Source organism: Stegostoma tigrinum, chromosome 38 (genome assembly GCF_030684315.1).
Source record: "Stegostoma tigrinum isolate sSteTig4 chromosome 38, sSteTig4.hap1, whole genome shotgun sequence".
NCBI classification, from domain to species: domain Eukaryota; kingdom Metazoa; phylum Chordata; class Chondrichthyes; order Orectolobiformes; family Stegostomatidae; genus Stegostoma; species Stegostoma tigrinum.
This window is the reverse complement of record NC_081391.1, coordinates 1,644,718-1,666,632: the sequence shown is the minus strand read 5'-3', so window position 1 is coordinate 1,666,632 and position 21,915 is coordinate 1,644,718. Positions and strand designations below refer to the sequence as shown.

The window sequence follows — 21,915 nt, the reverse complement described above, 5'->3', positions numbered from 1 at the left end:
AGGGGAGGTCCAGGACAGACTGTTATTTTAGGCACCATTATTGACTTTGCTGGGGCCCAAAACACTACAGGTAAGCAAAAAGTCAATAATGGTGCACAAAAGCCCATTATTTCTAAAGTAGGCTTCAAAAACTATTCTAAAAGAAATCACCATGGCTACAAAAATACACTCAGTTTAATTATTAACTTCAGGCTCTCAGAAAAGCCACTATAGTCTACTGAGATAGATATAAGATAGGAATAAATGGAGATAGTAAAAACTGCCAATGCTGGAGTCAGAGAAAAGACAGTGTGAAGCTGGAGGAACGCAGCAGGGCTGACAGCAGAGGAGCAGGAAAGTTGACGTTTCAGATCAGGACCCTTCTTCAGAAATGGGGGACGGGGAAGGGGGGGGGGGGCTTGGGAATATTGGTGGAATGGTGATGGTTGAGTGCAGGTAGGGAGTAGTGGGGATTAATCAATGGAGGTGGGAGAAGCGGATAGGAGAGAGAGAAGATGGTGTCAGGTCAAGGAGGCAGGGATGAGAGGGAGGGTTGATCATGGGATAAGGCTGGGGGCTGGGGAAATTTTGAAACTGAAGTCCCTACTGAGATCATTGGGTTGTAGGCTCCCAAGGCAGAATAAAATGAGGGGCAGCACTGTGGCTCAGGTGGTTAGCACGGCAACCTCACAGTGCCAGGGACCAGATTCCAGCCTCGGGTAACTGTGCGGAGTTTGCACATTCTCCCCGTGTCTGCGTGGGTTTCCTCTGGGTGCTCCGATTTCGTCCCAAAGATGAGCAGGCTAGATGGATCGGCCATGCTAAATTGCCCATAGTGTTCAGGAGTGTGTGGGTTATAGGGGGATGGGCCTGGGTGGGATGCTCCAAGGGGCGGTGTGGACTTGTTGGGTCGAAGGGCCTGTTATCACACTGTAGGGAATCTAATCTAAAAAAAAACCTTCTCCTGAATGAGATGGGTAGAGCAGGGATTGATGTTCGGACCCCAGCTATTCACATTATAATGTAAATGATTTAGACTATGGAACTAAATGTAATCTCCCAAAACGTGCAGATGACAGAAAACTGGTTGGATGGGTGAGTAGTGACAAGGATGGAGAGATGTTGCAGTGTCATTTGGACAGACTGAATGAATGGATAAATTCACGGCAGAAGCTGTGTGTGGACAAACGTGAGGTTATCTACTTTGGTAGTAAACACAGGAAAGCCAATTATTTTTCAAATGGCTGCCAAATGGCAGAGGGGAACATTCAGCAAGATTGAGGCGTCCTCATGCACCAGTCACAAAAAGTAAGCACACAAGTGCAGCAGGCAGTATAAAAGGCAAACTGCATATTGGTATTCCTATCAATAAGATTTGAATACAGGAGTTGGGATAACTTGCTGCAATTGTATAGGGCCTTGGTGAGAGCACTCATGGAGTACTGCAAGTTGTGGAAATCCTTCCGAGTGAGTTTGAATAGACCAGAATCATTCTGAACCTCGCATATGTATAGAACAGTTCGGCCACATTTGGAATATTGTACACAGTTCTGATCACCACACTACCAGAAAGATAGGAGGATTTGGACAGGCTACAGAAAAGGTTTACCAGGATGCTGACTACAAACTACATACCTTTTGAGGTATACAAGATAATGAGAGGCATAGATAGTCTCTGGCTATCAACTCTATTTCCCAGGGCAGAAATGGCTAGCACGAGGGGTCATAGTTTTAAGCTGGTTGGTGGAAAGTATAGAGGGGATGTCAGAGGCAGGTTCTTTACGCAGAGAGTAGTGAGAGCATGGAATGCGTTGCCAGTAGCAGTTGTGGAAGCAAGGTCATTGGGGTCATTTAAGAGACTGCTGGACATGTATATGGTCACAGAAATTTGAGGTTGCATACATGAGGATCAATGGTCGGCACAACATTGTGGGCTGAAGGGCCTGTTCTGTGCTGTACTGTTCTATGTTCTATGTTCTAAATGCTCCTATCTTCCATGTTCCTATTAACTCAAAAGCCAAAAATTCGATCTTACAGTAAATGATATTAAAAAAGACTCTCAGTCTCCACCATAAGTCCTTTTGCTGGAACTGGGAGAAGTTCAAGATGATACAAGTGGAGGGAGGGAAAGTGAAGATTGAGGCATGAAAACAATTGCTTGGAAATCAGGGAATTAAATGACAAGAAGAATGACAGTATAAAGGCAAAAGCAGATAGGACAAGTGAAAAAACGAAAGATGAACATTGCAGAATCTTTACCAAGATTTGTTATCCCAAAAAAAAGGAATGACTGAGATTATTACACTCAATATGGAGTTTGGTAGCTGAAAGATCAGGTGCTGTTCAGTGAATTGACATTCATCTTCGCTGGAGTTACATAGGACAATGGAAGAAAAGGGGCCAAGAATTAAAATGATTGATATATGGAAACACTTCTAACTGCATGGAACAAGGAGTCAATGGTAGACAGAATAGAAACTAACAGATCCATAATAACTGATGATGCATCTATGTTATACTGAGCTTAGAACACTTACTCCTTTCTGAATAGAACTGAAAGGAAAATAGAAAATGATGTCATGGGTAACGCAGCTGCAACACAGCAGAGGAAAAAAGTGAGAAGCTGGAGCTAACTGGCACAGCTGAATGGGAGCTGTGCCCAAATATGCTGCACCCTGACCTGTTCAACCACAGCTTGAAAGCTCTCCCTCAGTTTCAATATCAATCCCCTGAATGCACTAGCACATGAGCAGATCAAATTGAACACAAACTAAATGGCATAGTCAGCTTGCAAAATAACAAGTGAGGGCATATGTTGGCACTTAAAGGTTGGGTACCAAAAAGAGAGAACCTCTTTTAAACAACTTCAGACCTGTTTGCCGACAGTGAACCACCCTCGGGAGAATATTAATTAAGCCCCTTCACAATCAGCTGATTTTCTAAACTTCACCTGGACTGGAGATAATCAAGCATCTACCTGATCCCTTGGCCCAAACCTCCAGTTAAAACATGCCTGGAGCCATGGAAGAGCACTTAGACCGCAGACACCCTACCCAAACCCCCACCCTCCCCGAATGCCAGATCTTAAAAGAATAAACACCCAACTCTAAGGCTACTCCCAGATCACCAAACATTACCTAGAACCCCAAGACAGCGTCCCGCAATCCCAGACTCCGAGAAGCACATTACATATCACAAAGACGCACAAGCCAACACCCTAATACCACAAAACACTGCCGAGAACACACAAATGCCTGCCTTCCTCTGCAATGTCGCCAAAGTTTCAACTCCCCTGCCCAGTTGCCATCCAGGCCCCTAGCTCCTCCCCAGTCACTGCTTGGACTTCAGATCTTCCCCAGTTCCTGACCGAAGCCACTGCTCCTCTGCAGGCCCAGATGCTTACATTCCCCATCCATCAGTGGTCAGACTCTCGGCCTCTTCCTTTCACTGGGCTGCCCCTCTCTGTGGCCCTCCACTTTCAAATCCCCACTGTCTCCATATCTGGATTTCTGAGGAGCTACACCCATTAAAGCAATGCTTATTTGTCAACATGTATTGTAATTAAACAGAAACTGCATCATTTACATTGGATCCACCACAAAGCTGCCAATTTGTCCAGACAGTGTCAGGCTTCTTGCAGATAATAGGCTGTCCCACAAAAGACGAGGAGCAACATTAAAAATTCACAAATTTGTACAAACACCAGATAATCACAGAGACAGGGTAAAATTAATTGTGCTTAATCCAAAATTCACTAACTACAAACATCTCAACTACAGCTTCATTTCTGTCATTTCTGACCTTCTTGAGTCATGAAGGTCACCACAAGACTTATTAAATTCATACAGCTCAGAAAAGGCCCTTCAGCCCAACGAGTCTACACTGCTATTACCGCTAAAATGCATTAATTCCAGTTTCCTACACTTGTCCCATATGAGAAGTACTTATCCAAATGTTTTTTTAAAGATTGTACGGTTTCCAGCCTCCGTTACCTTTCCAGGCAGTGCACTGCAGACTCCCACCATCCGCTGAGTGAAAAGATTTTTTCCCTAAATCCCTTCTCAATCTCTTGCCCCCTCATCCTAGAACTATGCCCTCTCGTTATTGATCCCTCAACAAAGGGAAACAGCTGATATCTATTTACCCTGTTCGTACACCTCAATCATGTCCCCTGCCTCGGTCTTCTCCAGGCTGAAGAAAAAAACCCAAACCTATCTAGCTGCTTCTTATAGCTCAATTCCTCCATCCTATTCAATATCCTGGTAAACATCCTCTGCAACTTCCTACTGCTATCACACCCTTCCTGTAGTGACGTAACTAGAACTGCATACAGTACTCCAGTTGCAACCTGATCAACACTCTATACAACTCCAACATTATCTCCTCGCTCTCCTACAACTGATGAAAGCAAGTCGTAGACTAAAGGGACTCTGGAATCTCAGATAAAATGCTTTGATGACCATTCTTCAACTAGTTCCTAGACTACAGCACTACTTCTGCAATCGTAGCTGATGTTTGCAGCCTCCAGCTGGAATACTGAAAGGCTTTGATATGTTTAAATAGGATTTATTTAAATGGGTAAAGAAAGCACCTCATACGGTTTGTACTTGGGGGCATGGCCACTGGCGCATCAGTGACAAATAAATTGTTTGGATTGAACTCACTCTCACCGTCTGCAAGTGCATGCTACTATTAATATCTCTCAGACCTAGTGTCGCATCAGCACATATTTTATTCAAGCTGATTATTCATTTAGCTTTCAACAGATCCTTATTAACTCTCACAGCACAATCCAATTAAGTAATTGAATTAAGAGTTTCAGAAACAGCCTGATCTCAATTCTCTAGTCACCTGAGGCAGTACCAGGATCATTATTTTTCTTGCTAGACATTTGTGACCTGGACGTGGGTGTACAAGGCATTATCTCAAAGTCTGAAAGTATTATGAACTGTGAGGACAGCAGACATTGATTTCAAGTGGAACCAGACAAGCTGCAGATTAAATTTAATGCAGAGTAGTGAGTTCACATTTGACAGACAACCAAGGAAAGACAACAAAACTGTGCAATTCTGAAAGGACACAGGAGCAGAGACCTGGAGAAATTTGTGTACAAATTGTTGAAAGTGGCAGGGAAGGTTGAGAAACCCCTTCCCGAGATGTATAAATAAAGGCATAGAGAGCAGAAAACAAAAAGGAAACAATTGTGAACCTTTAGGTTTGGTCCAAATACAAACAACGCACTGGAGAAAGAATGCAAAGATTTTAGAGAGTGTGCAGAAAATATTGATAAGAATGGTTCCATGAATGAGGGGCTTCCACCATGTGGATAAACTGGAAAAGCTTGGATTGCTCTCCTCAGAGGAGGGGAAATTATAAAGGGGAAATTATAAATTATTATGGATATTTCCAAAATCATGAGGGGTCAAAGACAAAATAGGAAGAAAGAATCCATACCCAATAACCAGCAGGCACAGATTTAAATAATCTAAACTGTACTATGAATTACACCAGAAACGAATTTAAAATCAGCCAAGAGATTTGCAGAGTGCTACATCTGTGTGTGATACAAGCTACATATATTAAACATAGAAATTACATTAAAATTACATAGAACAGGGTTCTATGTAAAGGAATCTGTACATACATTGTATCTTTCTTTTCTACAGTAGAATATCCTTTTATCGTCAAGTATACTCCATTGTACTACAGTCAAAAACTTTTACAATGTCTGTCTTCTTATGGCAACCACTTAGGTACGAGTACCTATGTACAATCCTTGGATACAGCAGACGAATAGAAGTAGTTGCTTAATTATAAAGTTAAAGTAGGAAAATATTAAGGGGTTAACATTACAGCATTCTAAGGTAAGGATTGTCCCCTCACATAGGTCTCTGCCCAGGACTTGCTGCCAGCGCGTTGCTCCGGGGCTGCTTTCCATGTGGGGCTGCGGAGCTTCTTTCCCGCACTGCTCCAGGGGTTCGCTGCTCACAGGGTTCTGGGGCTCACAGGGCATGCCTGCAGGCCCCAGAGCACAAGGCTATGCTGCCCATGCTGGTTCTGCCATGGGACTCAGCCGTTGTCCACTCTGGTCCACCATGGGACTCAGCCTGTATCCATTCCGGTCCGCCGTGGGACTCAGCCGGTGTCCACTCTGATCTGCTGCAGAACTTGGCCCATTCACTTCGGACAGGGAAAACAAAAAGAGCGGAAAAATAGATAAAAGGGACTGGCGAGCAGAGGATCTGCCACCATCTTGGCCATTTTTTATTCACTCATTAGACAGTGACATCACTAGCTGGACAATATTCCACACCCAGCCCTAGTTACTCTTCTGAAGATGATGGTGAACTGACTTCTAGAAATTCACATGCTGTGGGTGGACCCACAATGATATTATGGAGGGAATTCCAGGATTTTGACCCAGCAACAGCAAAAGAACAGTGATATATTTCCAAAGCAGGAATGGCAAGTAGCTTGGAACTTATAGGTGGCTGTGTTCCCAGGTACATGCTGCCCTTCTCCGAGACGGAGATGCTCGTGGGTTTGGAAGGTGCTGTCTGAGGATATTTGGTGAAATTCTGCAGTGCATCTAGTAGGTAGAATATACTGCTGCTACTGATCACTGGTGGTGGAGGGGTGAGTGCAGGCTGCTTTGTCCTGGATGGTGTCAGGCTTCTTGATTGTTGTTGTGGATGCACTCATCCAGGCAAGTGGGGAGTATTCCATCACGCTCCCGACTTGTGACTTGTAGTTGATGGGCAGGCTTTTGGGAATCAGGTGGTGAGTTACTCGCTGCAGTTTTCCTAGCCTCTGACCTGCTCTTGCAGCCACTGTGTTTGTGACTAGTCCAGTGAGTTTCTGGTCAATGGTAACCCCAAGGATGTTGACAATCTGGGATTCAACGATGATAACACCACTGAATGGCAAGGGGCAGTAACCAGATTGTCTTTTATCGTCAGGCCAAGCCTCGATATTGTTCAGATCCTGCTGCATTTGAATAATGATAGTTTCAATATCTGAGTGATCACATATGGTGCTGAACACTGTACAATCATCGGTGAACATCCCCACTTCTAACCTTATGATAGAGGGAAGGTCATTGATGAAGCAGGTGAAGATGGTCAAGCCTAAGACACTGCCCTGAGGAATTCCTGCAGAGATGTCCCCGACCTGAGAAGACCGATCTTTAACAACCACAACCACCTTCCTATTCAGGTATGATTCCAACCACCAAAGAGGTTGTCCCCGATATCCATTGACTCCAGTTTTGCTAGGGCTCCATGATGCCACACATGGTTGAATGAGGCCTTCATGTCAATGGCTGTCACTCACACCTTACCTCTGGGATTCAGGTCTATTGTCTAAGGCTGTAATGAGGTTAGAAGCTGAGTGATATAAACAGGGTCATACAGGCTGTCAACCTTTGCCACATTCCCATGACAATACCCTGACTAATCAAATTTACCTGCCAGGCCTAAGAATTCAGACTATTAGTAAGCTATTCCAGAAACATAGAAAACAAGTGTAGACCATTTGGCCCAGGAGTTGGCTCCATTATTCAATATAATCATGGCTGAGTATCCAACTCAGAATCCTGATCTCTTTAGCCCGAAGAACTAGATCTAACTCCTTGAAAACATTCAATTTTTTGGCATTAACTGCTTTCTGTGGCAAAGAATTCCACAGGCTCACCACTCTCCAAGTGAAGCAATTTATCTTCATCACAGTCGTGAAGGGTTAAATGATAACCCTTGGTTCTCGACTCCCCACTCACTGGCAATACCCTTCCTGCATTTCCATGTCAATGACCGTACAACCAAGTAGCACACACTTTCCACTCTGTATAAATTGGTGTTGCTTTTACTGAATCTGCTTTTTGCATCATAGTCCTGGAGGGAGAGAGATGGGTCTGGGTGGGATACTTCATGGGGCGGTGTGGGCTTGTTGGGCTGAAGGGCCTGTTTCCACACTGTAGGTAATCTAATCTAATCTAAAAGCTTCAACTTCTTGTCTCCTTTTAACAGTGTTTTAAGATTTAAAGTGATTGGCAAAACAATTCTTTCAATATCAACATTTCACAGTTGTGTTTTTAAAAAGTATTCGGTTCTATTTTTGTCAAAGTGAATCACCTCATGTTTCCCACATTATACTATCTGTGGCACAGCAATGTTACATGTTGCACTTTGTATATTTATGTATATAACACTGCAACAAATCTGTTTCACCACCAGCTTAATTTTGCTTCCTTGCTGGGCTAGAATTGTAGAATGGTTGCAGCACATTTGGGAAAACCTTTTTACAAATGTGTAATAAGCTGACACAGAGAATGGGGAGGGAGATTCAATTGTGGTGTTCAAAAAGAGAACTGGATAAAGGACTAAGAGAGAAAACAATTGCAGGACCACAGGTAAGGTGCAGAGGAGTAGGATTAGCTGGTTCACTCCTGGACAGAGCTGGCATTGACGAACTAAATTCCATCTGCAGTACAACCTTTTTAGCAGTTCTAACCCACAAACAGAGGGAGTCAGATAGTTTGTTCAGCCTGTCAGAGAACAAACTCTATCTCCATATTGACTTGATCTCCTTGAAACATTCAAGATTCTGAAGATGCTTGATACGATAGACCCAAAACAGGGGATCTACTGGGATACAGTCACAGGATAAATGACTGGAGTCATTTTAGTCTGAAATAATCAGTCAAAAGGCTGTGAAAATCTTCAGAATTCTCTACTGCAGAGGACTGTAGATGCTCCATCATTGAATTCATTTGGGGCTGAGAGATACTGATTTTCAAGCGATTCACATTCTAAGATACAGGAAGCTAAAGGGAAAATAGAAACGGGACAAAAGTTCACCTGTGATCATATTGAATGGCGCAGCAAACTCAAGGGCCTGAATGGCCTATGGCTGTTCCTATAAGCTGTATTTTTGACAGACAAATAGACAGTAACTGAGACCAGACGCAAACAAGGGGAGGAGTGAGAATTCAACATCCCACTCCACAATGCATTCAGGAGGAATATTAAAGTGTGAAAACGGAGTGAGTAGTACAATTAGAGATACTGTTACAGCAGCAGGAAGGTATGACGTGCTTGAGGATTCAGAAGCTCGGTGAGAAAGCAAGAACAATAGAGGACTGGCTACACCGCTGGGTATATGCTATAGACTAATACTGGAAAGAGATAGAGGAGCGCATTTACAGACAACTTAGAGATTCATGAACTACAGGGCAGTGATGACGTGGGAGATTTCAAATATCCACATTGGGAAAAAAGTATCATTCACTGGGCCGGTAATCCAGGGGCCCAGGCTACTGATCTGGTAACATGGAATACCATCATGGCAGACGGTCAAATCTGAATTCATTACAGGTCTGGAATTAAATAATCGGCCTAATGGTGGCCATGTAACCGTGGTTTATTGCTGTAAAAACCCATCTGGCTTACAAATGTTCTTCAGGCCATCCTCACACATGGTCTGGCCAACATGTGACTCCAGCACCACAGCAATGAGGTTGATTCTTAACTGCTGTATAGGTGATTAAGAATGGGCAATAAATGCTGGCACAGCCAGCAACACCCACGCAGATGAACAAGACAACAAGTAGTAAGATTATAAAGTATACAGCAAAGAGGGGCGGAATCCCTGAAACATGTAAATGAAAACTTTTTGGATCACTGCATTTCCAGCCCAGTGAGGAATCAGATGGACATCTAGGGAGTGAAGCACAGCATATTGTAAAACCATTCAGTGGCTATAGCAAGGTGTCTACCATTTGGCCCAACAACATTACGACAGCTTCCTGCAAGAGCAATCCAGAAACTACATTTCCAGACTTGTCAAAGACTGAACGCAGCAAATGGCAGTCTTCAGTTCTGGATCATTCTGTGATGAAAATCATTTAGTTTATTATTTAGTTGAAAGGCTTAGAAAGATCTGTTGAATATTCTGCACTACTTGGATAGCCATTCCTAAACAATATTAGGCTTTGAAATACTGCTGTTCAAGCAGAAGTCACATTCTCTGTACAAAGAACTTCCTGGTATCAGTTCTAACTTGACCAGTATCTACAGGAAGCTGTATCCCATTGTTCCATGTTTATAATTTTATTTGCTCTATCCCACAAGCCTTAACTGCGTTGTCCCTTAGTGGGTGCAGATGGAGAGAAGTTGAAGTTTTTCCAGTCACTCTTTCTATCACAGCTTTCTGACATTAGGAATACATAGCTCCTCTAACTGAATAAAATGTCCCAAAGCTCTTTGCAATAAAACAAAACATAAGATTCATGACGATCACCATCTTCCTAGATCGCAGAGCTGAACAAAGCAGAACAGAGCATTCAAGGACCCAGGCTTAGCAGAGCAATCTATGGCATTAACAGAGAGGCTAGAGGGCTCTGGAGTAGGATATAAACACAACTTCTGACTCAGAGTGAGACTGAAACCAATGGAGTCATGGCCACACCCGAAGCTTATCCTTGCAGATTTAAGCAGTACCGCCTGAAGCGAGGCACAGGCAGAAAAAAGTAAGATTGAGCAAAGAATTCAGTTAGGGAGGTTCGCACTCAACACTGGTAACAGTAATCCTCTACCTGAAAGGCCAATTTCACCTCTTCACCATCATCTCTGCAACATCATTAATCTAGAAGCTTCTCTGTATCTCAGCCTGAATCTACTGTTTTGAATTTGTGGCAAAATATTAGCTGTATTCAATAATTAAACCAATAAAAGTCCTGACAGAGAAGCAAAATCTGTCCTTTTGCAGCCAGTCTATATGGAAATTTAGATATTCGAGTTACAAGCCCCCAAAAATTGATTCAGGAATTGCTCCCCCTTGATTTGAAACCTATCAAGATCACTCTAAAATAAAGGATTATTGAGAGAATTAACAGACCAGAGGGCAGGATTTGGACAAGTTACTCAAACCTGTTGCTAGGGAGAGAGTTATTGCACGTGTGGACAAATATGAACTGATCAGAGGGAACCTGAGCGGATTTGTAATGGGTGAGTTATCTTTGGCAAACACTGAATTTTTGGAGACCTTAAATCAGGTGGTGGATAAAAGTGTAGCTATGCGTAGTGGTGTTCTCTGGGAATTTATAACAGGGACTTAGATTTCAGAATATTTTCAAATGAATTAAATGAAGGAATGGTGAAACTTGCATCTAATTTTGATTAAGGTGACACAGTAAATAATGTAAAGCCAGGCACAGATTTGCTAAGGGTCACTGAAGCATTAAGTTTGCAAAACTGTGACAGATGGAAAGCGCAACATCATCCACTTTCTTTATTAGTCATTCATGGGATTGGGCATCATTGGTTTGACCAGCTCATTTATTGCTCATCCCTAATTGCCCAAAGGGCAGTTAGGAATCAACTATATTGTTGTGGGTTTGGAATGATTGAAGGCCCGACCAGGGAAATATGGCCGTTGCCCTCCCTAAAGACTTTTGTAGAGTCAAATTCTACTGTCTGTCATGATGGGGTTTCAACCTGTGTCCCCAGATACTACCTAGCTCTCTGGATTTACAGTCGAGAGATAATACGACTAGGTATTACTCCCCACTCAGAAGTCAAGAACTATACACAGAGATCATAAAACATAAATTAAAATAGGTTTTACAAAGCTAATGCAAAGTTGGCCATTATTTAAATAAGTTGCAGTGGTCATCAGCAGTTTTAACAGATTCAGAGCTGAAGCTGTTTTTCACTCAGACAGGGAGCATGAGAAACCTATTCTCCTACTCTGCATTCCTTACATTTCTAGGCTGCTCTGTAACAGGGAGGATTTTATGTCAACAGTAATGCACATTAAGGGTTCAGAAATCAAAGGGTCCATATTAAACAAACAATCTCAGAATTGTTACGGTGTAGGCGGTGGTCCTGCACTAGCTTTCTGAATGTGCATATTTTAGTGTCAGTCTCTTCCCTGATAAATATTACTTATTTATGTCTTTTCTACAATGGCGTTTCTTGTGATTAAATTACAACATCGCATAAAGCAGAGATTATAAGAAATCTACTCATAAGTAGAAGAGTACTTAGGCTACTCAGCCCGCTGAATGTGTATTACAATTCAATAAGATCATGTCTGATTCAGTTTACATTCTCAATTCCACTTCCCTTCCTGTCACCATGACTCTAGACTTCTTTGTAGATCAAAAATCTCTCTAACTCAACCTTGAATGTATTCAATGGTCATGCTTCCATGGCTCCCTGGGAAGCGAATTCAAAACAGGAAAGTTTTCTAATTCTCTGTTTTCAATGGGAGACCATTATCTTTAAACTATGTCACCTAGATCTAGATTCTCCTGTTAGTGGAAATATCCCTCTGCACTGCCCAGTCTACCAAATTTTACTTGTTTCAATGATGTCACATCTCCATCTTCTAAACGTCAACGAATATAGAGGTAAACTGATCAACTTTTCCTCATAAGACAATTCCTTTTCCCCAGGGATCAGCCCAGTGAATTAACAAACCTCTTCTGCCTTGCTCTTCCTTACTGACTTTCCAAATCTTCCCTCATGAGACTCTTCCCCCTACTATTTAGTTAAAAGCACTCTATTGTCCAAGCTAAATGATTCACAAATACACAGATTCAGGTGACGATTATACTGGTAGAGGTTACACACTCCCTAGTTCTGGTGTTAATGCCCAATGATTTGAAACTCATTGTCCCATAACAATCTCTGAGCCACACATTCAACTCCCTTATCTTATTTTCCCTACACCAATTTACTCACAGCTCAGGTAGGAATCCAGTAGTAATACTACCTTTGTGATTCTGCTTATTATTTCAGTCCCCAACTGCTCATGCTCCATTACAGAACCTCTATTTTTAATCCTATCAATGTTACTGGGACCTACATGGCCCTTAGCAGTTGAATCAGCCCTTCACTCCCAATCCAAGATTCTCTTTAGACTTGAGAAGATGTCTTTAACCTAGGTACCAGGCAGGCAATATATTCTCAGTGGCACAGAACCACATCTAACACCTATACTGTTCTTTCTGTAACTACATTTTTAAACTCCCTGCACTTGCATGGCTTCCTACACCGGGGGCCATGGTCAGTTTGCTCAACTTTCCTGCAGTCCCTGTTCTTGTCCAAGGACTGACACTCTTTCTGTACTTTCTGTCTCCTGGATACATATCGTCTGAATTATTTGCAGTGACACCCTCCAGCTGTGACCACACAACAAATCTGAAGTGCCTATTCAGGACTAAGACTTCTTTTTCCTATTCATTTGTGGGATGTGCACATTGCTGACTGACCAGCATTTCTTGCCCATCCCTAATTGCCCTTGAGAAGGTGGTGATGAACTGCCGTCTTGGAATGCTGCAGTCCATCAGCTGTGGGTTGATCCACAATGTCATTAGGGAGGAAATTCTAGGATTTTGACCCAGCGACAGTGAAGGAGCAGCGATATATTTCCAAGTCAGGATGGTGGGTGGCTTTGAGGGGAACTTGGAGATGGTAGTGCTCCCATGAGTCTACTGCCCTTATGCTTCTAGATGGAAGTGTTCATAGCTTTGGAAGGTGCTGTCCGAGGATCTTTAGGGAATTTCTGCAGTGCATCTTGTAGATAGTATGCACTGCTGCTACTGAGCATCTCAGGAGGGAGTGGATGCAGTGCCAGTCAAGCAGGCTGTTTTGTCAAGCTTGTTGAGTGTTGTTGGAGCTGTACTCATCCAGGAAAGTGGGGAATATTCCATCACTCTCCTGACTTGTGCCCTGTAGATGGTGGACAGGCTTTGAGGAATCAAGAGGGGAGTTACTCTCTCCGCGACACCCTTGTCCACTCCACACTCCCCTCCAACCCTACCACACCTGGCACTTTCCCCTGCAACTGCAGGAAGTGCTACACTTGCCCCCACACCTCCTCCCTCACCCCCATCCCAGGCCCCAAGATGACTTTCCACATCAAGCAGATGTTCACCTGCACATCTGCCAATGTAGTATACTGCATCCGCTGTGCCCCTTGTGGGTTCCTCTATGTTGGGGAAACCAAGCAGAGGCTTGGGGACTGCTTTGCAGAACACCTACGCTTGGTTCGCAATAAACAACTTCACCTCCCAGTCGCGAACCATTTTAACTCCCCCTCCCGTTCCTTAGACGACATGTCCATCCTGAGCCTCCTGCAGTGCCATAATGATGCCCCTTGAGGTTGCAGAAACTGCTACTCGTATATTCCGCTTGGGAACACTGCAGCCCAATGGTATCAATGTAGATTTCACCAGCTTCAAAATCTCCCCGTCCCCATTGCATCCCAAAACCAGCCCAGCTCGTCCCCACCTCCCTAACCTGTTCTTCCTCTCACCTATCCCCTCCACCCACCTCAAGCCACACCTCCATTTCCTACCTACTACCCTCATCCCACCCCCTTGACCTGTCGTCCTCCCCGGACTGACCTATCCCCTTCCTACCTCCCCACCCATACTCTCCTCGCCACCTATCTTCTCCCCTATCCATCTCCAGTCCGCCACCCCTCTCTCCCTATTTATTTCAGAATCCTCTCCCCATCCCCCTTTTCTGATGCAGAGTCGAGGCCCGAAATGTTAGCTTTTGTGCTCCTAAGATGCTGTTTGGCCTGCTGTGTTCATCCAGCTCCATACTTTGTTACCTGCCTGTTACTCCCCACTTTCTGCAGGCTGAGAAAGGATGTAAAATGCAGCACAGCCACCCTCCTTGATGCCTGTACCTTGTCACACTCTGTGCTCCCACGCAATTTACTTCTCAGCCAACCAACTGTAAAACCGCAACCATTGTATGTTTTCAGTGAGGGCCAGAAGAGCACGAGCTAGGGGTGCAACTATTTCCAGAGATTTTAATATAAACATAGATCTAATCCAGGAAATGATTGGCTAGAACCACAACAGGAAATGTGGTGACGTTTATTAATAATGAAACACTCACCAGGCGATTGTTCTCATAGACATTCTCTTTGGAGAGTGAATCAAAGTCTCTGCAAAAAACAAAAGTATCACATACAATAGATTCTGCAATTAGATAGGGAGGGCACAGAGTAAAAGCGATGGCAGCATAAGTAGAGGGAGGGGAGTAGAGATTTCCAATTCAGGGCGGTATGTGACTTAGACAGAACTTGCAGGCAGTGGTCCTCCGCTGTATCTGTTGGTCTTGTTCTTATTGTGGTAGGGGTCAAGGGTTTGGAAGGTGCTGTCACAGAAGCATTGCTGAATTGCTCTAGTGAATGCTACAGATGCCACAGACAGCTGCTAAGGTGGTGACAGGACTGAGTGTTTGTGGATGCACTGCCGATCAAATGGGCTGCTTTTCCTGGCTGACGCCAAGTCCTTTAAGGGTTGTTGGAGCTACACGCATCCAAAGGAAGTGGGGAGCACTTTACCTCTCCTGATTTGCATATTGTTAATTGGGAAATTCAGTGACGGTTATTCCATTAAATGTCAAAGAATTTAGCATAAACACTCCGCATCACTGAATCACAGCCTTATTTATGGACTCTCATGAAAGTCATAGTTTATAATAAAGAGTTAAACATAAAAGGAAGGCTGTTAGGTTTCAGTTAAACAGGGCATTAGTGAGACTACATCTTGAATATTGTGTGTAGTTTTGGTCTTTTTATTTATGGAAGGACGTAAATGCATTAGAGGTATTTCAGAAATGATTTACTAGATGGATTCCTGGAATGAGTGTGTTCTTTTTAGGGAAAAATTGGTCAGGTTGGGCTTGTTTCCACTGGAGGTAGAAGTGAGGGGTGATTTGATTGAACATGTGTAACAAAGGTTCAAGAACAGCTTTTTCCCTGCTGTTATTAGACTGCTGAATGGACCTCTCCAATTAAAAAACTAATGCTGATTCTGCTTTGTACACCTCCTGTGCAGCTGTAACCTTGTGTGCCTTGCTCTGTCTAAACACCCTACAACCACATACAGGTTGTATGCCATGATCTCGGGTACTGTGACAACAATAAATCAAATCAAAATCAAAGTAAACAAGATCTTGAATGGTGTCAATGAGGTGGATGTAGAAAAGTTTACTTTTGTGCATGAGTCCTGAATTATGGTGTACTGCTATAAAATTAAGGTCATCCTCTTAGGACAGATGAGGGGAAATTTACTCTCTGAAAGTTGAGAAACTTTGGAACTATCTGCCTCAGAAGGCAGTGGGAGGACATCACTGAATATTTTTAAGGCAGAAGTGGGATGGGATTCTTATTAGACTGGAAAATCAAGGTTTGTCAGGGGTAAATTGAGATTTGGAACAGAAACAGATTAGCCATGATCTTACTGAATGATGGAGTAGGCTCGAAAGCCCAACAGCTACGCTGTTCCTATTTTATATGTTCTTATTCCAGGCATAATGTAATGACTCCTTTTATCATAGAATCCCTACAGTTCAGAAAGAGGCCATTCATCCAGCTCACCGACTCCCACAGCTACCTAGGATACACCTCCGACCGCCCGCCCACCCACCCCCCTGCAAAAATTCCTTCGCCTCTGCCGCATCTGCTCCCAGGATGAGGCATTCCACTCCCGCACATCCCAGATGGCCACGTTCTTCAAGGACCGCAACTCCTTGGCCCCCCCACCCCCAAAGAGAAGTCAAGAACGCCCTAAACTGTGTCTCCCGCATTTCCTGCAACACATAACTCACCCCGCCCCCGCAATAACCGCTCTAAAAGAATCCCCCTCATCCTCACATACCACCCCACCAATCTCTGGATACAATGCATTATCCTCAGACACTTCTGCATTCTACAATCCAACCCCACCAACCCCATCCCCACCCTTGTCTGCATTCCGGAGAGACAACTCTCTTCGTGACTCCCTTGTTCGCTCCAAACTCCCCTTCAACCCTACCACACCTGGCACCTTCCCCTGCAACCGCAGGAAGTGCTACACTTGCCCCCACACCACCTCCATCATCTCCAACCCAGGCCCAAAGATGACTTTCCACATCAAGCAGATGTTCACCTGCACATCTGCCAATGTAGTATACTGTATCCACTGTACACGGTGTGGCTTCCACTATGTTGGGGAAACCAAGCGGAGGCTTGGGGACCACTTTGCAGAACACCTCCGCTTGGTTCACAATGAACAACTGCACCTCCCAGTCGCAAACCATTTTAACTCCCCCTCCCATTCCTTCGATGACATGTCCATCCTGGGCCTCCTGCAATGGCACAATGATGCCACCCGAAGGTTGCAGGAACAGCAACCTATATTCCGCTTGGGAACCCTGCAGCCTGATGGTATCAATGTGGACTTCACAAGCTTCAAGATCTCCCCCTCCCCCACTACATCCCAAAACCAGCCCAGCTCATTCCCGCTTCCCTAACCTGTTCTTCCTCTCACCCATCCCCTCCTCCCACCTCAAGCTGCACCTCCATTTCTCACCTACCAACCTCATCCCACCTCCTTGACCTTTCCATCCTCCCTGGACTGACCTACCCCCTCCATACCTATACTCTCCACCTATCTTCTCCTCTATCCATCATCGGTCCGCCTCTCCCTCTCTCCGTATTTATTTCGGAATCCTCTTCCCATCCCCCTCTCCGATGAAGGGTCTAGGCCCGAAACATCAGCTTTTGTGCTCCCGAGATGCTGCTTGGCCTGCTGTGTTCATCCAGCTCCACACTTTGTTATCCTGGATTCTCCAGCATCTGCAGTTCCCATTAGCTCTGATCTCCATTCATCCCACTGCGTCTGCTGTGATCCCCCAAAGAACATCCCGCTAGATCCACCTTCCCGCTAGATCCACCTTCCCACCCCCATCCCTGTAACACCACATTTACCTTGTGGCTAATCCAGCTAGCCGGGACTCTATGGGGCAATTTAGCATGGCCAATCCACGTAACTGAAAAATTTACACTTCAGCAGTCAGTTATTCTGATCCCTGCTGTTCTGTGCTACTCTAGAAGCATGCCCTGGGCCAAGGAGAACGTGGCACGGGGTGAGACTGGGTGCTCACTTTGCCCAGCTCTGTCCAGGCCGGAGCAGTTCCAACAGGGACCAACAAGCCAGCTTACAGCCAGAAGAGATGAAGGAACAGTTCAGGGTCCCGAAGCCCCGTCTTTCTCACTCCACTCTCCATGCTGGGTGAAACACTGTACCGAGAACTCCCCTAGGGGATACTCTCCCTGACCAGGTACCCCATGGTCACTCAGGGCTGGGGTAGAGAGCCCTGTACTTCTTCACCTCAGGGCTGGGGCGGGGGAAGAGACCCTCCCTGCACGGCCTCCCCAGACACTCACATCAGCTCAGGGCGGTGCCGGTGGATGATGGCACAAAAGGCAAGCCCGTCCCTGAAGCTCGAGCTCATGTTCGTCACCTCGACCCCCGGGTATCCCAACACCTGTAGACGGGCCCATTCCTGCAGCGCTCGGGTCGCCATGGGAGCGGCTCCAGACACCCGCCACTTCCGCTCCTCGACACTCCTGTTCCGCCTACTGCGCCCCCTACAGACGCCCAGGGTACTGCAGCGCGACACAGCGCGCCCCCTCCGACCACCAGGGGGACTGCATCGGTCCGAGATAATGGGATCTGCAGACGCTGGAGAATCCAAGGTAACAGTGTGGGGCCAAGCAGTATCTTAGAGGAGCACAAAAGCTGACGTTTCGGGCCCTGCATCGATCCCTAAGGTCTGGGCCTGAAACGTCAGCTTTCCTGCTCCTCTGATGCTGCTTGGCCTGCTGTATTCATCCAGCTCTACACTTTGTTATCTCAGATTCTCCAACTCTTATCATCTCTGTTAATGCATCCCGACACAGCGCGCCTCCTAAGGCCACAAGGGGAACTGGATGGCTACACAGCGCGCCCACTCTGGTCAACAGGGGAATCGCACACCGACACGGCGCGCCTACTGCGGCCACCGGAAGGAAACTGCACACCGACACAGAGCGCCCACTATGGCCACCAGTGGAACTGCATAAAATCCAGAAAAAGTGGATGCTGTAAATCAGGAAGAAAAACAAAAATTGGTGGAAAAGCTCGGCAGGTGTGAGGGAGAAAACAGAGTTAACGTTTCAGGTCCGGTTACCCTTCCTCAGAACTTAGAGCTTACTAGACCTGAAACACTAACTCTGTTTTCTCCTTCAGATGCTGCCAGACATGCTGAGCTTTTACAGCAATATGTTTTGTTTCCTGATTTACAGCATCTGCAGTTCTTTAGTTTCTTACCTGCACTAATCCAACTGCATTATTACTGCCCTATTAGTCTACTCTCAATCATCTGTAAAGTGATGGATGGTGTCAACAACAGTGCTATCAAGCTGCACCAGCTCAGCAAAATCCTGCTCAGTGATGCCCAGTTTGGGTTGCTCCAGGGTCACGCGGTCCGTAACCCCGTGACAGCCAAAAGAGCTGAATTCCAGAGGTGATGTGAGTGACAGCCCTTGACCTCAAGGTCACATTTGATTGTGTGGTATTAAGAAACCCTAGCAAAACTGAAATCAGTATGTATGGGGGCAAGCTCTCCACTGATTAGAGACATACCTGGCACATGTGAAGATCATTGAGGTTGTTAGGGGTCAGTCATCTCAGCTCCAGGACACCTCTGCAGGAGTTCCTCAGGGTAGTGTTCCATGCCCCAACCATCTTCAGCTGCTTCACCAATGATCTTCCCTCCATCAAAAAGGTCAGAAGTGGGGATGTTTACCAATGTTCAAAACCATTTGACTCAGGTACTGAAGCAGTCCATATTCAAATGCGACAAGATCCAGGCTTGGGTTGAAAAGTGGCAAATATGATTTATGCCAAACAAATGACAATGACCATCTCCAGTAAGAAACAATCCAACTTCAACCCTTGACGTTCAATGGCATTACCATCACTGAAACCACCACTAGTCACATCCTGGGGGTTACTAAACTGAACTCAAACTTAACTGGAGTAGCCATGTAAAGATTTGTAACCACAAGAATGGGCTACAGGCTAGGAATACTGTCATGAGTAACTCCCTTCCTGACTCTCCAGATCTCATTCACTATCTACAAGAGAGGGTGGAATAGTTCCCACTTGCCTGGAAGAAAGTAACTCCTACCACATTCAAAAAGCTCAATACTATCCAGGAAAAATTGTTTCTTGATTGGCAGTTCATCCACAAGCATCCACTCCTCATTAGCAGCAGTACATACCATCTGCAAGTTGCACTGCAGAAATTCACCAACAGTCCCCAGATAACATCTTTCAAACCCACAATCACAACTGCCTGAAAGGGCAGTAGATGCATAGGAATGCCACCACCTGAAAGATCCCCATCTGAGCCACACAACCCTCCACTGGCTCCCTCTGCCTTCAACTTCTGAGCCAGTTCTGTATCCAAATGGGTGGTCCTCCCTGTATTCCATGTGATAACCTTGCTAACCAATCCACCATGAGGAACCGATGTGGAAGCTTTGGAAAAGGTGCAGAGGAGATTTACTAGGATGTTGCCTGGTATGGAGGGAAGATCTTATGAGGAAAGGTGGAGGGATTTGAGGCTGTTTTCGTTAGAGAGAAGAAGGTTGAGGGGTGATTTAATTGAGACATATAAAATAATCAGAGGGTTAGGTAGGGTGGATAGGGAGAGCTTTTTTCCTAGGATGGTGACAGCGAGCACGAGGGGGCATAGTTTTAAATTGAGGGGTGAAAGATATAGGACAGATGTAAGGGGTAGTTTCTTTACTCAGAGTAGCAATGGAATGGAACACTTTGCCTGCAACGGTAGTAGATTCGCCAACTTTAAGTACATTTAAGTCAGCATATGGACAAGCACATGGAATAGTTTAGGTTAGATGGGCTTCAGATCGGTATGACAGGTCGGCACAACATCAAGGGCCGAAGGGCCTGTACTGTGCTGTAATGTTCTAAGTCCATAGAGATTACATCCACCGCTCTGCATCGTCAATCCTATGTTACTTCTTCAAAAAAATCTCCATCAAGTTAGTGAGACCCAATTTCCCCCCTGTACAAAGCTATGCTGACTATCCCTAATCAGCCTTTGCCTTTCGAAATGCATTTAAATCTTGCCCTTCAGGATTACCTCCAACAACTTGCCCACCAATGTCAGGCTCACTAGTTTGTAGTTCCCTGGCTTTTCCTTACCACCTTTCTTAACTAGCAGCACCATGTTAGCCAACCTCCAGGCTTCCAGCACCTCACCTGTGGCTATCGATGATATAAATATCTCAGCAAGGGTCTCAGCAATCACTTCCCTAGGATCCCATAGATTTCTAGGGTGCACCTGACCAGGTCCCAGGGATCTATCCACCTTAACGTGTTTTAAGACATCCAGCAACCCTCCTCCGTAATATGAACATTTTTCAAGATGTCGCTATTTATTTCCCCATGTTCTCTCTCTTCCATATCCTTCCAGCTTCTTGTTTGAATAGGAATGTCGGAAAAAAAAGCAAATAAAAAGATTACAATAGGTAAGTGCTTACTATCTGGATTACCCTAGTGACAACAACTCCCAATTAAAAATAACAAACATGTTCCGTTGAAAAACATCGAAAGATTGATCTCCAAGAGTTCCTGTATTTATCAGCAAAGTGGTTTTGCTGATAATATTTTACTCATTACCATATCTACACCTCGCATAGTTGCTCAAAGTGAAATGTCAGATGTTTCTCACCCAACAAAAAGAAATGAAATTTAATGTTTGTGATAAGCTCATATGTAAACCTGGTGCAGATAACTTTAGGGACATCATGTGCATTTTTTTTTTAAAAAAAAGGACTAACACGTCATGCCAGAATTCAGAAAGCAAGAATTATCATTTTCTCACAGCTAATGCATTTGTTTTTAGACACAAACTTCTAGAAAATCAAGAGGAGCAAGCATATAGCAAAGCATTTTCCAAAGTAGCAACTTTCCACTACTTAAGTATCCAAATACAATTTAGCAATTACCCATCTTTCCTCTGTATCCTCAAATAACATAATACAGCAACAAGTAGTCATGGAAATATGCATGTC

At 44.7% G+C, this 21,915-nt stretch overlaps 1 protein-coding gene across 3 annotated transcripts in view; it reads right to left on the bottom strand.

The window, feature by feature from the left end:
- micall1a (MICAL-like 1a) overlaps nt 1-18,765 on the bottom strand; it is an 82,408-nt gene extending 63,643 nt beyond the window's left edge. Inside the window, exons 1-2 of one of the 3 annotated variants that reach the window (XM_048520962.2) lie at nt 18,214-18,765; nt 14,895-14,943 (exon numbers count right to left, since the gene is read on the bottom strand). In XM_048520962.2, the coding sequence (XP_048376919.1) occupies nt 14,895-14,943; nt 18,214-18,353 (189 nt within the window). In that variant the 5' untranslated portion in view covers nt 18,354-18,765. The remainder of the gene's footprint in view (nt 1-14,894; nt 14,944-18,213) is intronic. The other 2 variants (XM_048520961.2, XM_059640779.1) reach the window with 2 other exon arrangements.
- Between the last annotated feature and the right edge of the window lie 3,150 nt (nt 18,766-21,915).